The sequence below is a fragment of the Oncorhynchus mykiss genome, chromosome 2 (genome assembly GCF_057628025.1).
Source record: "Oncorhynchus mykiss isolate SJ-2025 chromosome 2, ASM5762802v1, whole genome shotgun sequence".
In the NCBI taxonomy this organism is placed as follows: domain Eukaryota; kingdom Metazoa; phylum Chordata; class Actinopteri; order Salmoniformes; family Salmonidae; genus Oncorhynchus; species Oncorhynchus mykiss.
The window spans coordinates 8,268,099-8,285,000 of record NC_143023.1 but is presented as its reverse complement, the minus strand read 5'-3'; the positions used below and the strand labels follow the sequence as shown (position 1 = coordinate 8,285,000).

General features: G+C 44.9%; 1 protein-coding gene across 1 annotated transcript; it reads left to right on the top strand.

Annotated features, from left to right (window-relative positions):
• The first annotated feature begins 14,142 nt into the window (after nucleotides 1–14,142).
• LOC149984807 (uncharacterized) lies at nucleotides 14,143–16,520 on the top strand. Its single transcript, XM_090187221.1, has 2 exons — nucleotides 14,143–14,356; nucleotides 14,593–16,520. The coding sequence occupies exons 1-2, from the start codon at nucleotides 14,231–14,233 to the stop codon at nucleotides 15,763–15,765; spliced, it is 1,299 nt and encodes a 432-aa protein (XP_090043347.1). The 5' UTR covers nucleotides 14,143–14,230; the 3' UTR covers nucleotides 15,766–16,520.
• Nucleotides 16,521–16,902: the final 382 nt, after the last annotated feature.

Here is a 16,902-nt window from a genome sequence, read left to right as displayed (position 1 = left end):
GGTGATGACTAAAGGCTGAGTGGTAGGACTAACAGTAATGATGGTGATGACTAAAGGCTGAGTGGTCGGACTAACAGTAATGATGGTGATGACTAAAGGCTGAGTGGTAGGACTAACAGTAATGATGGTGATGACTAAAGGCTGAGTGGTCGGACTAACAGTAATGATGGTGATGACTAACGGCTGAGTGGTAGGACTAACAGTAATGATGGTGATGACTAAAGGCTGAGTGGTAGGACTAACAGTAATGATGGTGATGGCTAAAGGCTGAGTGGTAGGACTAACAATAATGATGGTGATGACTAACGGCTGAGTGGTAGGACTAACAGTAATGATGGTGATGACTAAAGGCTGAGTGGTCGGACTAACAGTAATGATGGTGATGACTAACGGCTGAGTGGTAGGACTAACAGTAATGATGGTGATGACTAAAGGCTGAGTGGTAGGACTAACAGTAATGATGGTGATGGCTAAAGGCTGAGTGGTAGGACTAACAATAATGATGGTGATGACTAACGGCTGAGTGGTAGGACTAACAGTAATGATGGTGATGACTAACGGCTGAGTGGTCGCACTAACAGTAATGATGGTGATGACTAACGGCTGAGTGGTAGGACTAACAGTAATGACGGTGATGACTAACGGCTGAGTGGTAGGACTAACAGTAATGACGGTGATGACTAACGGCTGAGTGGTAGGACTAACAGTAATGATGGTATGACAAAAGGCTGAGTGGTAGGACTAACAGTAATGACGGTGATGACTAACGGCTGAGTGGTAGGACTAACAGTAATGATGGTATGACTAAAGGCTGAGTGGTCGCACTAACAGTAATGACGGTGATGACTAACGGCTGAGTGGTAGGACTAACAGTAATGATGGTGATGACTAAAGGCTGAGTGGTAGGACTAACAATAATGATGGTGATGACTAACGGCTGAGTGGTAGGACTAACAGTAATGATGGTATGACTAAAGGCTGAGTGGTCGCACTAACAGTAATGACGGTGATGACTAACGGCTGAGTGGTAGGACTAACAGTAATGACGGTGATGACTAACGGCTGAGTGGTAGGACTAACAGTAATGATGGTATGACACAAGGCTGAGTGGTAGGACTAACAGTAATGACGGTGATGACTAACGGCTGAGTGGTAGGACTAACAGTAATGATGGTATGACTAAAGGCTGAGTGGTCGCACTAACAGTAATGATGGTGATGGCTAAAGGCTGAGTGGTCGGACTAACAGTAATGATGGTGATGACTAAAGGCTGAGTGGTAGGACTAACAATAATGATGGTGATGACTAACGGCTGAGTGGTCGGACTAACAGTAATGACGGTGATGACTAACGGCTGAGTGGTAGGACTAACAGTAATGATGGTATGACAAAAGGCTGAGTGGTAGGACTAACAGTAATGACGGTGATGACTAACGGCTGAGTGGTAGGACTAACAGTAATGATGGTATGACTAAAGGCTGAGTGGTCGCACTAACAGTAATGACGGTGATGACTAACGGCTGAGTGGTAGGACTAACAGTAATGATGGTGATGACTAAAGGCTGAGTGGTAGGACTAACAATAATGATGGTGATGACTAACGGCTGAGTGGTAGGACTAACAGTAATGATGGTATGACTAAAGGCTGAGTGGTCGCACTAACAGTAATGACGGTGATGACTAACGGCTGAGTGGTAGGACTAACAGTAATGACGGTGATGACTAACGGCTGAGTGGTAGGACTAACAGTAATGATGGTATGACACAAGGCTGAGTGGTAGGACTAACAGTAATGACGGTGATGACTAACGGCTGAGTGGTAGGACTAACAGTAATGATGGTATGACTAAAGGCTGAGTGGTCGCACTAACAGTAATGATGGTGATGGCTAAAGGCTGAGTGGTCGGACTAACAGTAATGATGGTGATGACTAAAGGCTGAGTGGTAGGACTAACAATAATGATGGTGATGACTAACGGCTGAGTGGTCGGACTAACAGTAATGATGGTGATCACTAAAGGCTGAGTGGTAGGACTAACAGTAATGATGGTGATGACTAAAGGCTGAGTGGTAGGACTAACAGTAATGATGGTGATGACGAAAGGCTGAGTGGTAGGACTAACAGTAATGACGGTGGTGACTAAAGGCCTAGGACACAATCTTGCTCCAATCCTACTATTTTATATTTCTATATAACTTTCTGTATTTTCTAGTGTGCCGTTTTTACATTGTATAGATGTTCCTGCCAAAACCAGCAGCTGGATCTACGCACTGGTATTTTCTTTCTTTCTAGAACTCATTTTACAATTACATCACTCCCTGCAGAGTCGACAGGAAGTGGATATTTCTCGTTTTCATTATACAGTCATTTTCAACTTAACTTTAGTTTCCCATGAAAAACAGAAGCAGCGACTCTGTTCAGGCGTCCTTCTATGTTTAATATCTCTTTTGTAATTGAGTCCTGCATGGGAAAGGGGGATACATTCAGCTTTTGTCTTAACCGCCCTACACGTGTACATGACTTTACTTCTTAATTCACAGGGCTGTACTCCAGTGGTCTTGTCTCTCCATCTCTAGTCCTTCTTAATAAACAGGGCTGTAGTCCAGTAGTCTTGTCTCTCCATCTGTAGTCCTTCTTAATAAACAGGGCTGTAGTCCAGTAGTCTTGTCTCTCCATCTGTAGTCCTTCTTAATAAACAGGGCTGTAGTCCAGTGGTCTTGTCTCTCCATCTGTAGTCCTTATTAATAAACAGGGCTGTAGTCCAGTAGTCTTGTCTCTCCATCTGTAGTCCTTCTTAATACACAGGGCTGTAGTCCAGTAGTCTTGTCTCTCCATCTGTAGTCCTTCTTAATAAACAGGGCTGTAGTCCAGTAGTCTTGTCTCTCCATCTGTAGTCCTTCTTAATACACAGGGCTATCAGAAAGCTACTTATTGTGCTATACATGTCTATTTCTCTTGCTCTCTATCTGTCTCTCTCTCACACACACACACACACACACACACACACACACACACACACACACACACACACACACACACATTCTCCCCTCTAGGTCTCCATAGATTAGTTCTGATTTGTTTTGAAATGTGCTTTGAAATATTCCCTTTATTCTCCTGGAAACTGGAAACTAGTCCAGCTGGATTGCTTTGAGCACCAGGCTCCTATCATTCTCCTGGAAACTGGAAACTAGTCCAGCTGGATTGCTTTGAGCACCAGGCTCCTATCATTGTCAGCAGCACAGATGAGAGAGCACTAAGCCAGGAGAGGTGTCTCCATTATATAACTGTATGGCCAGTCCATTATCCATGAGACAGAAATGGACTGGCCATAGGGCAGATGGGCTCTACTGTCACGTTCTGACCTTTATTTTCCTTTGTTTTGTCTTTATTTAGTATGGTCAGGGCGTGAGTTGGGGTGGGAAGTCTATGTTTTGTGTTTCTATGTTTGGTTTCTGTTTCGGCCTAGTATGGTCCTCAATCAGAGGCAGGTGTCATTAGTTTTCTCTGATTGAGAATCATACCTAGGTAGCCTGGGTTTCACTGTTGGTTTGTGGGTGTTTGTTTCCGTGTGTGTGTTTGTCGCCATACGGTACTGTTTCGGTTTGGTTATTTCACGTATTCATTTATGGTTTTTGTATTTCATAGTGTTCAGTGCTTTTCTTATTAAAATCGTCATGAACACTTACCACGCCGCATCTTGGTCTGATCCTTACTCTGCTGTTACATCTACCATCTTCCTTTATTCCATGCGGGCCTGTCTAAATGGGATGTTTTGGCAGAATGATCATTATTTGGCTAATCATGAGGGCATCTTGGAAAAACGTGTGTGGTATGGGGGCCTCGTTGGGAATAAATGGGCCGGTGTGTTAGAAATTCCCTTTCTGGTTCCAGTCCGCCCCTCTTCATTGTCTTTGAGATCTGGTACAGAGCAGAGGAGACGTGAAGTGGTGTGATGATGTCTCAGGGGGGTCGGTGGCTGTTGCAACATGTTGCAACATTGTAAACGCTCATCATTAGTCTGTGTACAATGGCTGTTGATTCATTCATTTAAATGTCAAACAATCACATGTTCTGCAAATTTACTTTCATATATTAATTCCCATACAGCATCATTATGTCTTCCCATACAGCATAGTTATGTCTTCCCATACAGAATAGTTATGTCTTCCCATACAGCATAGTTATGTCTTCCCATACAGCATAGTTATGTCTTCCCATACAGCATAGTTATGTCTTCCCATACAGCATAGTTATGTCTTCCCATACAGCATAATTATGTCTTCCCATACAGCATAGTTATGTCTTCCCATACAGCATAGTTGTGTGTCTTCCCATACAGCATAGTTATATGACTTCCCATACAGCATAATTATGTCTTCCCATACAGCATAGTTATGTCTTCCCATACAGCATAGTTATGTCTTCCCATACAGCATAGTTATGTCTTCCCATACAGCATAATTATGTCTTCCCATACAGCATAGTTATGTCTTCCCATACAGCATAATTATGTCTTCCCATACAGCATAATTATGTCTTCCCATACAGCATAATTATGTTTTCCCATACAGCATAATTATGTCTTCCCATACAGCATAATTATGTCTTCCCATACAGCATAGTTGTATGTCTTCCCATACAGCATAATTATGTCTTCCCATACAGCATAATTATGTCTTCCCATACAGCATAATTATGTCTTCCCATACAGCATAATTATGTCTTCCTATACAGCATAGTTATGTCTTCCCATACAGCATAATTATGTCTTCCCATACAGCATAATTATGTCTTCCCATACAGCATAATTATGTCTTCCCATACAGCATAGTTGTATGTCTTCCCATACAGCATAATTATGTCTTCCCATACAGCATAATTATGTCTTCCCATACAGCATAATTATGTCTTCCCATACAGCATATATGTCTTCCCATACAGCATAGTTATGTCTTCCCATTCAGCATAATGTCAACCCATGTTGACACTGAGACTATGTTGTCTAGGCTATGCCTAATGAGGCCTGAACGACAGACAGACAGACAGACAGACAGACAGACAGACAGACAGACAGATATCTACTGTATAACACAACACTGGTATGTTTTCAGCCCTGCGGGCAACGTTTTCCGTGGGCCCCAGTGTGTAGTGAGCTAATCAAACCACCTCTATAATATCCTGGGTGTTAACACCAAGCAGAGCCAACAGAGCCTGGAGAAATCTCTGCATCTATTCCACATGTATAATGCAGCAGCAGGAAATGGAATCCAGGGAGCAGAGCAGCTCTTCAGTTGAGGCTGAACAGGCTGATTGGTCACTGGACTTAGTCTATGCCCCAAATGGGACCCTATTCCCTTTTATAGTGCACTACTTTTGACCAGAGTTCTTAGATAGTAGTGCACTATATTGGGAATATGGTGCCATTTGTCAGAGTGTCGCAAGGCAAGTGAACCCTATTCCCTATATACTGTAGTGCATTACTTTTGACCAGAGCCCTATGGGAGCCTATTGACCCAAAAGAAGTGCACTAAATAGAAAATAGGGTGCTATTTGGGATGAGAGCTTAGTTCTGGGTCAGCTGCATGAAGTGATACATCTCTGTGTTTTGCTGAGACTTTGGACAAGGTCTCACGAGAATCCCAATTAAGGAGCTAATGCTGAATATATTTCCTTAAAACAGTTGGTAAACCAGGCATGTCTAGGCTTCTTGGCAAACACTCAATGTTTACGTCCAAAATGGCACCCTATTTCCTTTGTAGTGTACTACTTTGACCTGGGCCCGTGGTGCATTATGTAGGCTATAGGGTGCCATTTTGGACGCCAACAAGTCACGTCAGAAACTGTATTGATTATGAGGGATGCGGGGGATGGAACGGTTGCCTAGATTCTAGAATAAGGGCAGGGCATTGTAGCCTAGAGGTGTGTTGTTTTTCATGGCGGGTCGATGTTTTTATTGATAGACGCAGTGTGAATTGAAACATGGAGCGGGAGAGCGCCTGTTTTTAACAAGGTTGACGAGGTTCAAATCAATAAAACACCCTTAGCATTGACCAGTTTATTAAATTAGTAAACAAAGAAAGTCCTACTTCTAGTCTTGATACTGTGAGAAATTGATCCACAAACTAGGCCAATTGCTCCTGGACAAAAGCCGTTCTTGTGTTTTCTGGAACAACCCGATCCTCGCATAGACTCAGCACCATGGACAGCTAAAGGAGAGGATATATTCAACGCCGCGAAATCCAGCCTTTGATCCCGATTCCATTGTGATTTCACAGGAGAAGGTGACCTGCTCTGACGTAATCAACAACGCATGATTGTACTGCCTCAAACCTGTACGGACCGCAAAGAACATCTCAGCGACAGCGAGGCCTTCGCTTCATACAACTCTGACAGTTCTTTCCGATCTAAACCGTTACCATGGCGTTGCCGTTGGGAACATAAGGTCGGTAGACCTCTTCGCGCTGAAGTACATGACCCCGTTGACCCAATTTATTCTGGGTCAGTCTTTGATGTCTTGTAGAGAAAAACAACACATAGGCCTGCATGTGAAACGAACATAACATTAGAAAGTACTGCAGTCAGTCGTGTGCGAATGTTTAAGAACATAAATAGAGCGAATTCAATGTGTAGTATTCTAGCGGTGTATCTATCCTGTCATTCTAATGTTATGTGCGCATGCAGGTGAGGGCAGGCCTATATACATAAAAGCATGGATAATGAAGGCTATACACTATGACCCGAGGTCTGGATTAGTTCACAGGTGCGTGTGTGTGTGCGCGTGGAGGAACATGAGTAGCCATGCAGTAACCAGAGCCCACCTCTGTCATTGAACCCATCTGTTGTCATCAGACACTGCCTCATGCTAACCTGTTTCGGTTTCAGGCTTTGTGAGGCTGGTCATTCTTCTCTCTGCTGCTACACTGAGCTGTGACGCTGTGATATTATCACTGGGGAGACTCCATGACACTTCACTGAGCTGTGACGCTGTGATATTATCACTGGGGAGACTCCATGACACTTCACTGAGCTGTGACACTGTGATATTATCACTGGGGAGACTCCATGACACTTCACTGAGCTGTGACACTGTGATATTATCACTGGGGAGACTCCATGACACTTCACTGAGCTGTGACGCTGTGATATTAGTAGTATCTTCCTGTATGGTACAGGTCCTGCTGAGAGCACAGACACAAAGACCAAGTCTGTGTGCTGCTCAGCCTAGACAGTGGATAGGGTGTCACTAACCCAGATCCTGTTGCGGACGCTAGCCTACTGCTGTTGACAACGCCATCGTCACTATGACCAGCCTAGGGATCCAGCAACGTCCCACTGACCACAGACAGATAGGGAGGAGTCCTTTACTCCTGTCTCACAAACAGAGGTCTTCCTCCTCCCTGCCCCTCCTGAAACGCCTGCACCAGGCTGGGGGGCCGTATGCTGTCGCTGAGCCCCAGACAGACCCGCCGTCGCTGGGTGACTACTTCTCCCTCCTCCAGCGACTGAAAGAGGAGACTTACATGTACAAACAGAACAAGGATCTGAAACAGGTACAGAGCAGGAAGCCATGGTGTAAGCAGCAGCCTCACTCTCCACCTCTGGCCAGGTAAGAGAACTTATCCTCCTGCATGACTCCATTTTGTTTGCCAGTGCCCTACAGTATATTTGGTTATTGTACTGTCTGTGTTGTACATCATGTCTTGGTGCACTATGTACTGTCTGTGTTGTACATCATGTCTTGGTGCACTATGGGAACTACATGTAGCTTAGCTGATGGAAAGAAATCCTTTAGTCTGTCATAGACTTGATGGTCAGAGATGTTAGGAATGATGTCACATGGGAATGTTAGCGGGTCACATCTGAACAGGAGTGTCGTTGGGAACCCTAGTCTACATCCCAAATGCCATTCTATTCCATTTGCAGTGAACTACTTTTGACCTGTCCAAATAGGGAATAGGGTAACATTAGGGACGCCCTTGACCTTGACTTGTTCCTCAGCAACAGGTTTAAATGTCCTCTTGCAGTCCTCTTCCCAGAGGCCCTAGCAGCAGAGTCCCACCACTTCCCGGAGTTCCCAGTAGCAGCAGCAGGGTTTTACCGTCGGGTCGTACCCAGCGTAGACTGAGCCAGCACTCCAGCCACAAGATGGCGTCCTCCTCCCAGAAGAGTAAACACACCCCTGCCATCATCAAGGGCCATCGCCACTTAAGCTACGGAGGATCCGTCCCACCTGAGTAAGATTAGCATTAGGACCATGACTTTTTAATGACGGAAACTTGTCTTCTGATTTACTTGAACCCTTCTGAGTATCAAGCATTCAGTAGCATTCAGAAAATTCTCTCTCAAAATAATATAAACATTTTAAAAAAACTATTCCAAGTGTGAGCCAAAGTCCTTGATTTCGAGTAATTGTGAGGTTGTGGATTGATTGAAAATGTACTAACCATTTTTCTCCTTTGAAATGTCAACATTCACCTACCAAGGGTATGTTGTATTTGTTGGAATGCGTTCCAAATGGCACCCTATTCCCTACACTGTGCACTCCTTTTGACCAGTAGTGCACTCTATAGGGAATAGGGTGCCATTTGAGAGGCAACTGAGGGTTCTTCTCCTTTAATGTCTTCACAGGAACATCACCATTCAACAGTTTTATGACCTTACACCTACTAAGAAAAGTAACGTCCGCCTCAACGACCAGCTGTAGGTTGACTTATACATATTATAATGTGTGTCCCAAATGGCACCCTATTCCCGATATGGTGCACTATTGTTGACCAGGGCCCATATGGTTGTGGTCAAAAGTAGTGCACTATAAAAGGAAGAGGGTGCCATTTGGGATGAACTGCTATAGTTCATGGCTGAAATCATTTTTACACCAATATAATGTTCATATTGATTATCCTCTTATTTTACAAACATTTATTTTCAGTATACCAAAACCAACGGACATCAACATCGCGTAAGTACTCATTCTGTGATCTAGATCAGTTTCTCATTTTCAATTGTTACAGTACTACTGGAATATCCTTCAACTGCAGGGCTCTCCAACCCTGTTCCTGGAGAGCTACCATACCATACCATACCATCCTGTAGGGAAAACCTACAGGATGGTATCTCTTCAGGAACAGGGTTGGAGTTAAAACCTACAGGAGGGTAGAGCTCCAGGAACTGGGTTGGAGGGTTGGAATTATAACCTACAGGAGGGTAACTCTCCAGGAACAGGGTTGGAGTTAAAACCTACAGGAGGGTAACTCTCCAGGAACAGGGTTGGAGTTATAACCTACAGGATGGTAGCTCTCCAGGAACAGGGTTGGAGTTATAACCTACAGGAGGATAACTCTCCAGGAACAGGGTTGGAGTTAAAACCTACAGGAGGATAACTCTCCAGGAACAGGGTTGGAGACCCCAGTTCTACAGAAACTACTTATACAGTGCCTTGTGAAAGTATTCGGCCCCCTTGAACTTTGCGACCTTTTGCCACATTTCAGGCTTCAAACATAAAGATATAAAACTGTATTTTTTTGTGAAGAATCAACAACAAGTGGGACACAATCATGAAGTGGAACGACATTTATTGGATATTTCAAACTTTTTTAACAAATCAAAAACTGAAAAATTGGGCGTGCTAAATTATTCAGCCCCCTTAAGTTAATACTTTGTAGCGCCACCTTTTGCTGCGATTACAGCTGTAAGTCGCTTGGGGTATGTCTCTATCAGTTTTGCACATCGAGAGACTGACATTTTTTCCCATTCCTCCTTGCAAAACAGCTCGAGCTCAGTGAGGTTGGATGGAGAGCATTTGTGAACAGCAGTTTTCAGTTCTTTCCACAGATTCTCGATTGGATTCAGGTCTGGACTTTGACTTGGCCATTCTAACACCTGGATATGTTTATTTTTGAACCATTCCATTGTAGATTTTGCTTTATGTTTTGGATCATTGTCTTGTTGGAAGACAAATCTCCGTCCCAGTCTCAGGTCTTTTGCAGACTCCATCAGGTTTTCTTCCAGAATGGTCCTGTATTTGGCTCCATCCATCTTCCCATCAATTTTAACCATCTTCCCTGTCCCTGCTGAAGAAAAGCAGGCCCAAACCATGATGCTGCCACCACCATGTTTGACAGTGGGGATGGTGTGTTCAAGGTGATGAGCTGTGTTGCTTTTACGCCAAACATAACGTCTTGCATTGTTGCCAAAAAGTTCAATTTTGGTTTCATCTGACCAGAGCACCTTCTTCCACATGTTTGGTGTGTCTCCCAGGTGGCTTGTGGCAAACTTTAAACAACACTTTTTATGGATATCTTTAAGAAATGGCTTTCTTCTTGCCACTCTTCCATAAAGGGCAGATTTGTGCAATATACGACTGATTGTTGTCCTATGGACAGAGTCTCCCACCTCAGCTGTAGATCTCTGCAGTTCATCCAGAGTGATCATGGGCCTCTTGGCTGCATCTCTGATCAGTCTTCTCCTTGTATGAGCTGAAAGTTTAGAGGGACGGCCAGGTCTTGGTAGATTTGCAGTGGTCTGATACTCCTTCCATTTCAATATTATCGCTTGCACAGTGCTCCTTGGGATGTTTAAAGCTTGGGAAATCTTTTTGTATCCAAATCCGGCTTTAAAGTTCTTCACAACAGTATCTCGGACCTGCCTGGTGTGTTCCTTGTTCTTCATGATGCTCTCTGTGCTTTTAACGGACCTCTGAGCCTATCACAGTGCAGGTGCATTTATACGGAGACTTGATTACACACAGGTGGATTGTATTTATCATCATTAGTCATTTAGGTCAACATTGGATCATTCAGAGATCCTCACTGAACTTCTGGAGAGAGTTTGCTGCACTGAAAGTAAAGGGGCTGAATAATTTTGCACGCCCAATTTTTCAGTTTTTGATTTGTTAAAAAAGTTTGAAATATCCAATAAATGTCGTTCCACTTCATGATTGTGTCCCACTTGTTGTTGATTCTTCATAAAAAAAATACAGTTTTATATCTTTATGTTTGAAGCCTGAAATGTGGCAAAAGGTCGCAAAGTTCAAGGGGGCCGAATACTTTCGCAAGGCACTGTATACAATTGTTATGCCCTCCTCCTCAACAGTAAGATCATTATAAAATGTATAGGATTAATATCCGTCTAACTGCTTACTGTATATGAAATGTTGTCTCTGTCCTTTATTGCTCTGCCCTCCCTTCCTTCACTGCTATGCCCTCCCTCCCTACAGAGAGATAATGATACAGTTGTAATGCCTGTCCTTCCTTCACTGCTATGCCCTCCCTCCCTACAGAGAGATAATGATACAGTTGTAATGCCTGTCCTTCCTTCACTGCTATGCCCTCCCTCGCTACAGAGAGATAATGATACAGTTGTAATGCCTGTCCTTCCTTCACTGCTATGCCCTCCTTCCCTACAGAGAGATAATGATACAGTTGTAATGCCTGTCCTTCCTTCACTGCTATGCCCTCCCTCGCTACAGAGAGATAATGATACAGTTGTAATGCCTGTCCTTCCATCACTGCTATGCCCTCCCTCCCTACAGAGAGATAATGATACAGTTGTAATGCCTGTCCTTCCTTCACTGCTATGCCCTCCCTCCCTCCCTACAGAGAGATAATGATACAGTTGTAATGCCTGTCCTTCCTTCACTGCTATGCCCTCCCTCCCTACAGAGAGATAATGATACAGTTGTAATGGCTGTCCTTCCTTCACTGCTATGCCCTCCCTCCCTCCCTCCCTACAGAGAGATAATGATACAGTTGTAATGCCTGTCCTTCCTTCACTGCTATGCCCTCCCTCCCTACAGAGAGATAATGATACAGTTGTAATGGCTGTCCTTCCTTCACTGCTTTGCCCTCCCTCCCTACAGAGAGATAATGATACAGTTGTAATGCCTGTCCTTCCTTCACTGCTTTGCCCTCCCTCCCTACAGAGAGATAATGATACAGTTGTAATGGCTGTCCTTCCTTCACTGCTTTGCCCTCCCTACAGAGAGATAATGATACAGTTGTAATGGCTGTCCTTCCTTCACTGCTATGCCCTCCCTCCCTATAGAGAGATAATGATACAGTTGTAATGGCTGTCCTTCCTTCACTGCTATGCCCTCCCTATAGAGAGATAATGATACAGTTGTAATGGCTGTCCTTCCTTCACTGCTATGCCCTCCCTCCCTATAGAGAGATAATGATACAGTTGTAATGGCTGTCCTTCCTTCACTGCTATGCCCTCCCTCCCTATAGAGAGATAATGATACAGTTGTAATGGCTGTCCTTCCTTCACTGCTATGCCCTCCCTCCCCACAGAGAGATAATGATACAGTTGTAATGGCTGTCCTTCCTTCACTGCTATGCCCTCCCTCCCTACAGAGAGATAATGATAAAGGTTCCAATTCCAAAAGAACATCCGTATCAGTCCCACATCTCCCGCTTCGCCCTGTTCCCAACGTTCCGCTCACCAGACGACCCCGACACAGGCGTGAGAGCTGCGTCCCTACGACCCCTGAACCCCCTCGTCCCGTCCTCTGCTCCAGAGGTCACCGTGCTGAGAAAGACAAAAGGTGGTGTGTGTGTGTGCGAACTGCATGTGTGTCTGTGCGTGTCTGTATGTGTGTGTGTGTGTGTCTGTATGTGTGTGTGTGTGTGTCTGTATGTGTGTGTGTGCGTGTCTGTATGTGTGTGTGTGTGTCTGTATGTGTGTCTGTATGTGTGTGTGTGTGTGTCTGTATGTGTGTGTGTGCGTGTCTGTATGTGTGTGTGTGTGTCTGTATGTGTGTCTGTATGTGTGTGTGTGTGTCTGTATGTGTGTCTGTATGTGTGTGTGTGTGTGTCTGTATGTGTGTGTGTGTGTCTGTATGTGTGTCTGTATGTGTGTGTGTGTGTCTGTATGTGTGTCTGTATGTGTGTGTGTGTGTGTCTGTGTGTGTGTGTGTGTGTGTGTCTGTATGTGTGTCTGTATGTGTGTGTGTGTGTCTGTATGTGTGTCTGTATGTGTGTGTGTGTGTGTCTGTGTGTGTGTGTGTGTGTGTCTGCCCGTATAAGGTCGCACACACAAGCGCAAGCCTCATTCCCAGATGAAGTGTCTTGTCTTCAATCCCAGGAGGTCCTTATCGTCATGAGGTACTGGAGGCACCAATGACAACCAGGAAGAAAACCATCTCATGGCCAGGACAACATGGCTTCCTGGATGTGAGTAGCTACAGTACAGTCATTTAGCTAAGTCAGGTTTCCCTCTCACTGTACACAGAAACATGTGTGTCCCAAAATAGCACACTATTCCCCATAGAGTGCACTGCATAGGGTATCGAGTGCTATTTGGGAGGCAGAATATGATCCTTAATGTTATATTTCATCTCATCTGACCAGTGAAGCCCAATAAATGAATGTTCTCACTGAAGTGAATGACTAGGGGTTTGTTCTAAATGGTACCCTATTCCTTAATAGTACCCTATTCCAGGGCCCTGCTCAGAAGTAGTGCACTTTTAAGGGAATAGGGTGCCATTCTGGAAGCAACCTAAGGAAGAACGTCACATGCACACTCCATCTGTTCCTGACACCTGTGTCCTGTGTCACCTTTCTCTTTGTCTCTCTCTCAGCACCCCAAGCCAGTTAAGTGTGAGGCCCAGACCCAGGTATTCTACCCTAAGTCCCAGAAGACAGTGTTTCCCAACCCCACATTGCGTGACTGGGACGTCACGCTGTCTGAACGAACAGCCAACATGCTCCGCAACGTGGAGAAGTCCCACTGGGTCACCTCCTACCAGCTTCACTACACAGGTATAGAGAGCAGAGCCCCGAACACACAGGCTGTATCCCAAAAGGCTTCCTATTCCCTATGTAGTCCATACGGCTCTGGTCAAAAGATGTGTACTCTATAGGGGACAGGGTGCCATTTGAGACGCTCCCAGAGACATGGAGGAATACCTAGACTAGTTGGACCAGGGAACTGGCGGCCCGCGGATCAATTTAACAATTATTGTTGTACATGTTTTTAGGAACTCAGTCTGGGTCTCAACTTCCTGTTAAGAGTTAGAATAGTAGAATACACAAGGTGCAAGTTTTGATATTTGGTTGTGGATCAGCAGTTTTTCTACAGTCACTCAATTAGCCCCATGTCCGCTACCATTTTTTAGATTGGTTAGTTAGTCTAGCCAGCTATCTAAACTTGTAGTAATCATGGTGGAATCACTGACCGGGGGGCCGCATTGATTTGGTTAGTCACTCTCACTCAGATATCATATTAAATATGGCAAGCATGTCATGTGTTTTTACTCCAGGCACTGGGTCTACTAATCCCTGGAGGTTGGATGATTACCATGAGAACACCGTTGACATGATCACTGGGAAGATAACTCCCTACACAACACAGCTGGTACGTACAGTAACACAGGAATCACCTGAATATACAGTGCAGTTGTAATATTCCTACATTTAACTGCTTCGCTAGAATAACACATTATTAGCCTCCAAACCTTCTTTAACTTCCCCAACTACCATAGAAATAGTTTTTGACTGCTTAAACAAGCACACAGTTCCTCTTCAGTATCACTTTACTCTGATGACTGAACGAGACAAACCTCCTAACAAACCTGTGCTCGTCTCTCTCAGAGGGAGCGATCCCACCCCGTCCTGCTGCCCCCTAAACCACGAGATGGGCGCAAGGCCAGAATACGCCAGGGCCGTCATAAGGTGGAGAGCACCTACCACCCTCCTGTCACTGCCCCAGCAGCAGAGTCCCACAGCACAGACCAGACTTCCACACAGAATCACCCTGCTGGGCCTCTGGGAACTATGTCTGGTCACCAAAGTCATCAGGAGATAAAGGGGAACCCTTCTACTCAGGACGGCCAACCCAACAACAGCCACGGCCACTCAGAGCTCAGTCTAGCCAGGCCTGGGGCTGGAGATGTGTCTGGGCCTGGGGCTGGAGATGTGTCTGGGCCTGGGGCTGGAGATGTGTCTGTGCCGGAGCCTGCTCAGGTGTCTGGCTATGTGTTCCCTGGTCACCACCTTCAAGATCAAGGCTCCAGGTGTGAGAGGTGTGGGGAGGAGAGGTGTGAGTGCCAGGTCAAGGAGGTCAGAGAAGGGCTCCATCACCCAGGGCCAGGGGCATCAGACCCCCAGCAGAGTAGCCAGGCTCCCAGAGCCTCCCTGGAGAAGGTCACAGACACAGAGAGCTCTCTGGCCTTGTACAGCTGCCAGCTGCCCCATTCTCCACTGAATGAGACTACAGAGGTCACCAAAGAGAATAACACCCAGAGAGAGGTATGGTACGAGGACGTTCCTAGCAGCAAGAAGCAGAGCTACACAGCATCAGGGGGTAACCTGTTCAGCCTGAGCCAGCCAGCTCCACCATTGGCTACTAATAACACAGGGGCGGCATATGAATCTGAGACAGAGCTGTCTGCTGCTGATCTGGTCTCTCCCAACATCCGTAACTGGCGTTCTGGCGGGAATTTAGTTCTGGGTTCTGAGATGACTGTCAATCAGACCCTTGAAGAACAGGATCGGGAGTGGCAGAACAGAGAGATCCCCGTCACACGCAGTATCTCCAACCCCTGTATCCAACCCCGTCCACATGCCCTGCCTTCCACCCACCCAGGGGAGAGGGGCCGGTGCCAGCTGGCCCTGTTGGAGCTCCAGGACTCCTTCAGTAAGTCGGAGGTCCACCGTCTCTTCCACAGCTCCCTCCAGGGGGGCGCGGTCAACCTGCAGGACAATGTACACACCGGGAGAAAGCACCGCTTCTACGGATTCAACTCCTTCTATTTCCACAACTGAGCACTGTATTGTAGACCTACCACTATGCCCACAGTCTGTAAGGAGTGGAAGACATCAGAGGGCTTAGTGAGTTGAATGGGTCTACGGTCTACAACGTTATCTCTTCATGATGGGAAATCCAACCATATACTGTCGCTTACTCAAAGCTACTGACATGTCTATCTTATGATGTCTGTCTTATGATGTCTGTCTTATGATGTCTGTCTTATGATGTCTGTCTTATCATGTCTATCTTATGATGTCTGTCTTATGATGTCTGTCTTATCATGTCTGTCTTATGATGTCTGTCTTATGATGTCTGTCTTATGATGTCTGTCTTATCATGTCTATCTTATGATGTCTGTCTTATCATGTCTGTCTTATCATGTCTGTCTTATCATGTCTATCTTATGATGTCTATCTTATGATGTCTGTCTTATCATGTCTGTCTTATCATGTCTGTCTTATCATGTCTATCTTATGATGTCTATCTTATGATGTCTATCTTATGATGTCTATCTTATGATGTCTATCTTATGATGTCTATCTTATGATGTCTGTCTTATCATGTCTGTCTTATCATGTCTGTCTTATCATGTCTGTCTTATCATGTCTATCTTATAATGTCTATCTTATGATGTCTATCTTATGATGTCTATCTTATGATGTCTGTCTTATCATGTCTATCTTATCATGTCTATCTTATCATGTCTGTCTTAAGATGTCTATCTTTCCATGTGCAGATGGTTCTAATAAAATCATCCAGAAGTAGTGTACATGCTTTGAGTGTATATATGCGGCACTATACATGACACAATGACAGATGGAATGACTGATGAACACATGAAAGGGACACATTTATGGTCTGTTACAAAAGCATAAAGAAGTCTACAGATGACTAATAATACAAGTGGACCAAGGAGTCCACCTCAGACAATATACTGATGTGCATGTAGCCAGATACAGAATCCACATACAGATACAGAGCCAGATACAGAATCCAGATACAGAGCCAGATACAGAATCCAGATACAGAATTCAGATACAGAGCCAGATACAGAGCCAGATACATAATCCAGATACAGATACAGAGCCAGATACAGAATCCAGATACAGAGCCAGATACAGAGCCAGATACAGAATTCAGATACAGAATCC

What these genes read in the sequence shown, in the direction of transcription:
- LOC149984807 (XM_090187221.1), top strand. Translation starts at nt 14,231, where the DNA reads ATGGCAAGCATGTCATGTGTTTTTACTCCAGGCACTGGGTCTACTAAT. An exon ending in CTCCCTACACAACACAGCTG is followed by an intron (nt 14,357 to 14,592) that starts GTACGTACAGTA and finishes CGTCTCTCTCAG; the next exon opens with AGGGAGCGATCCCACCCCGT.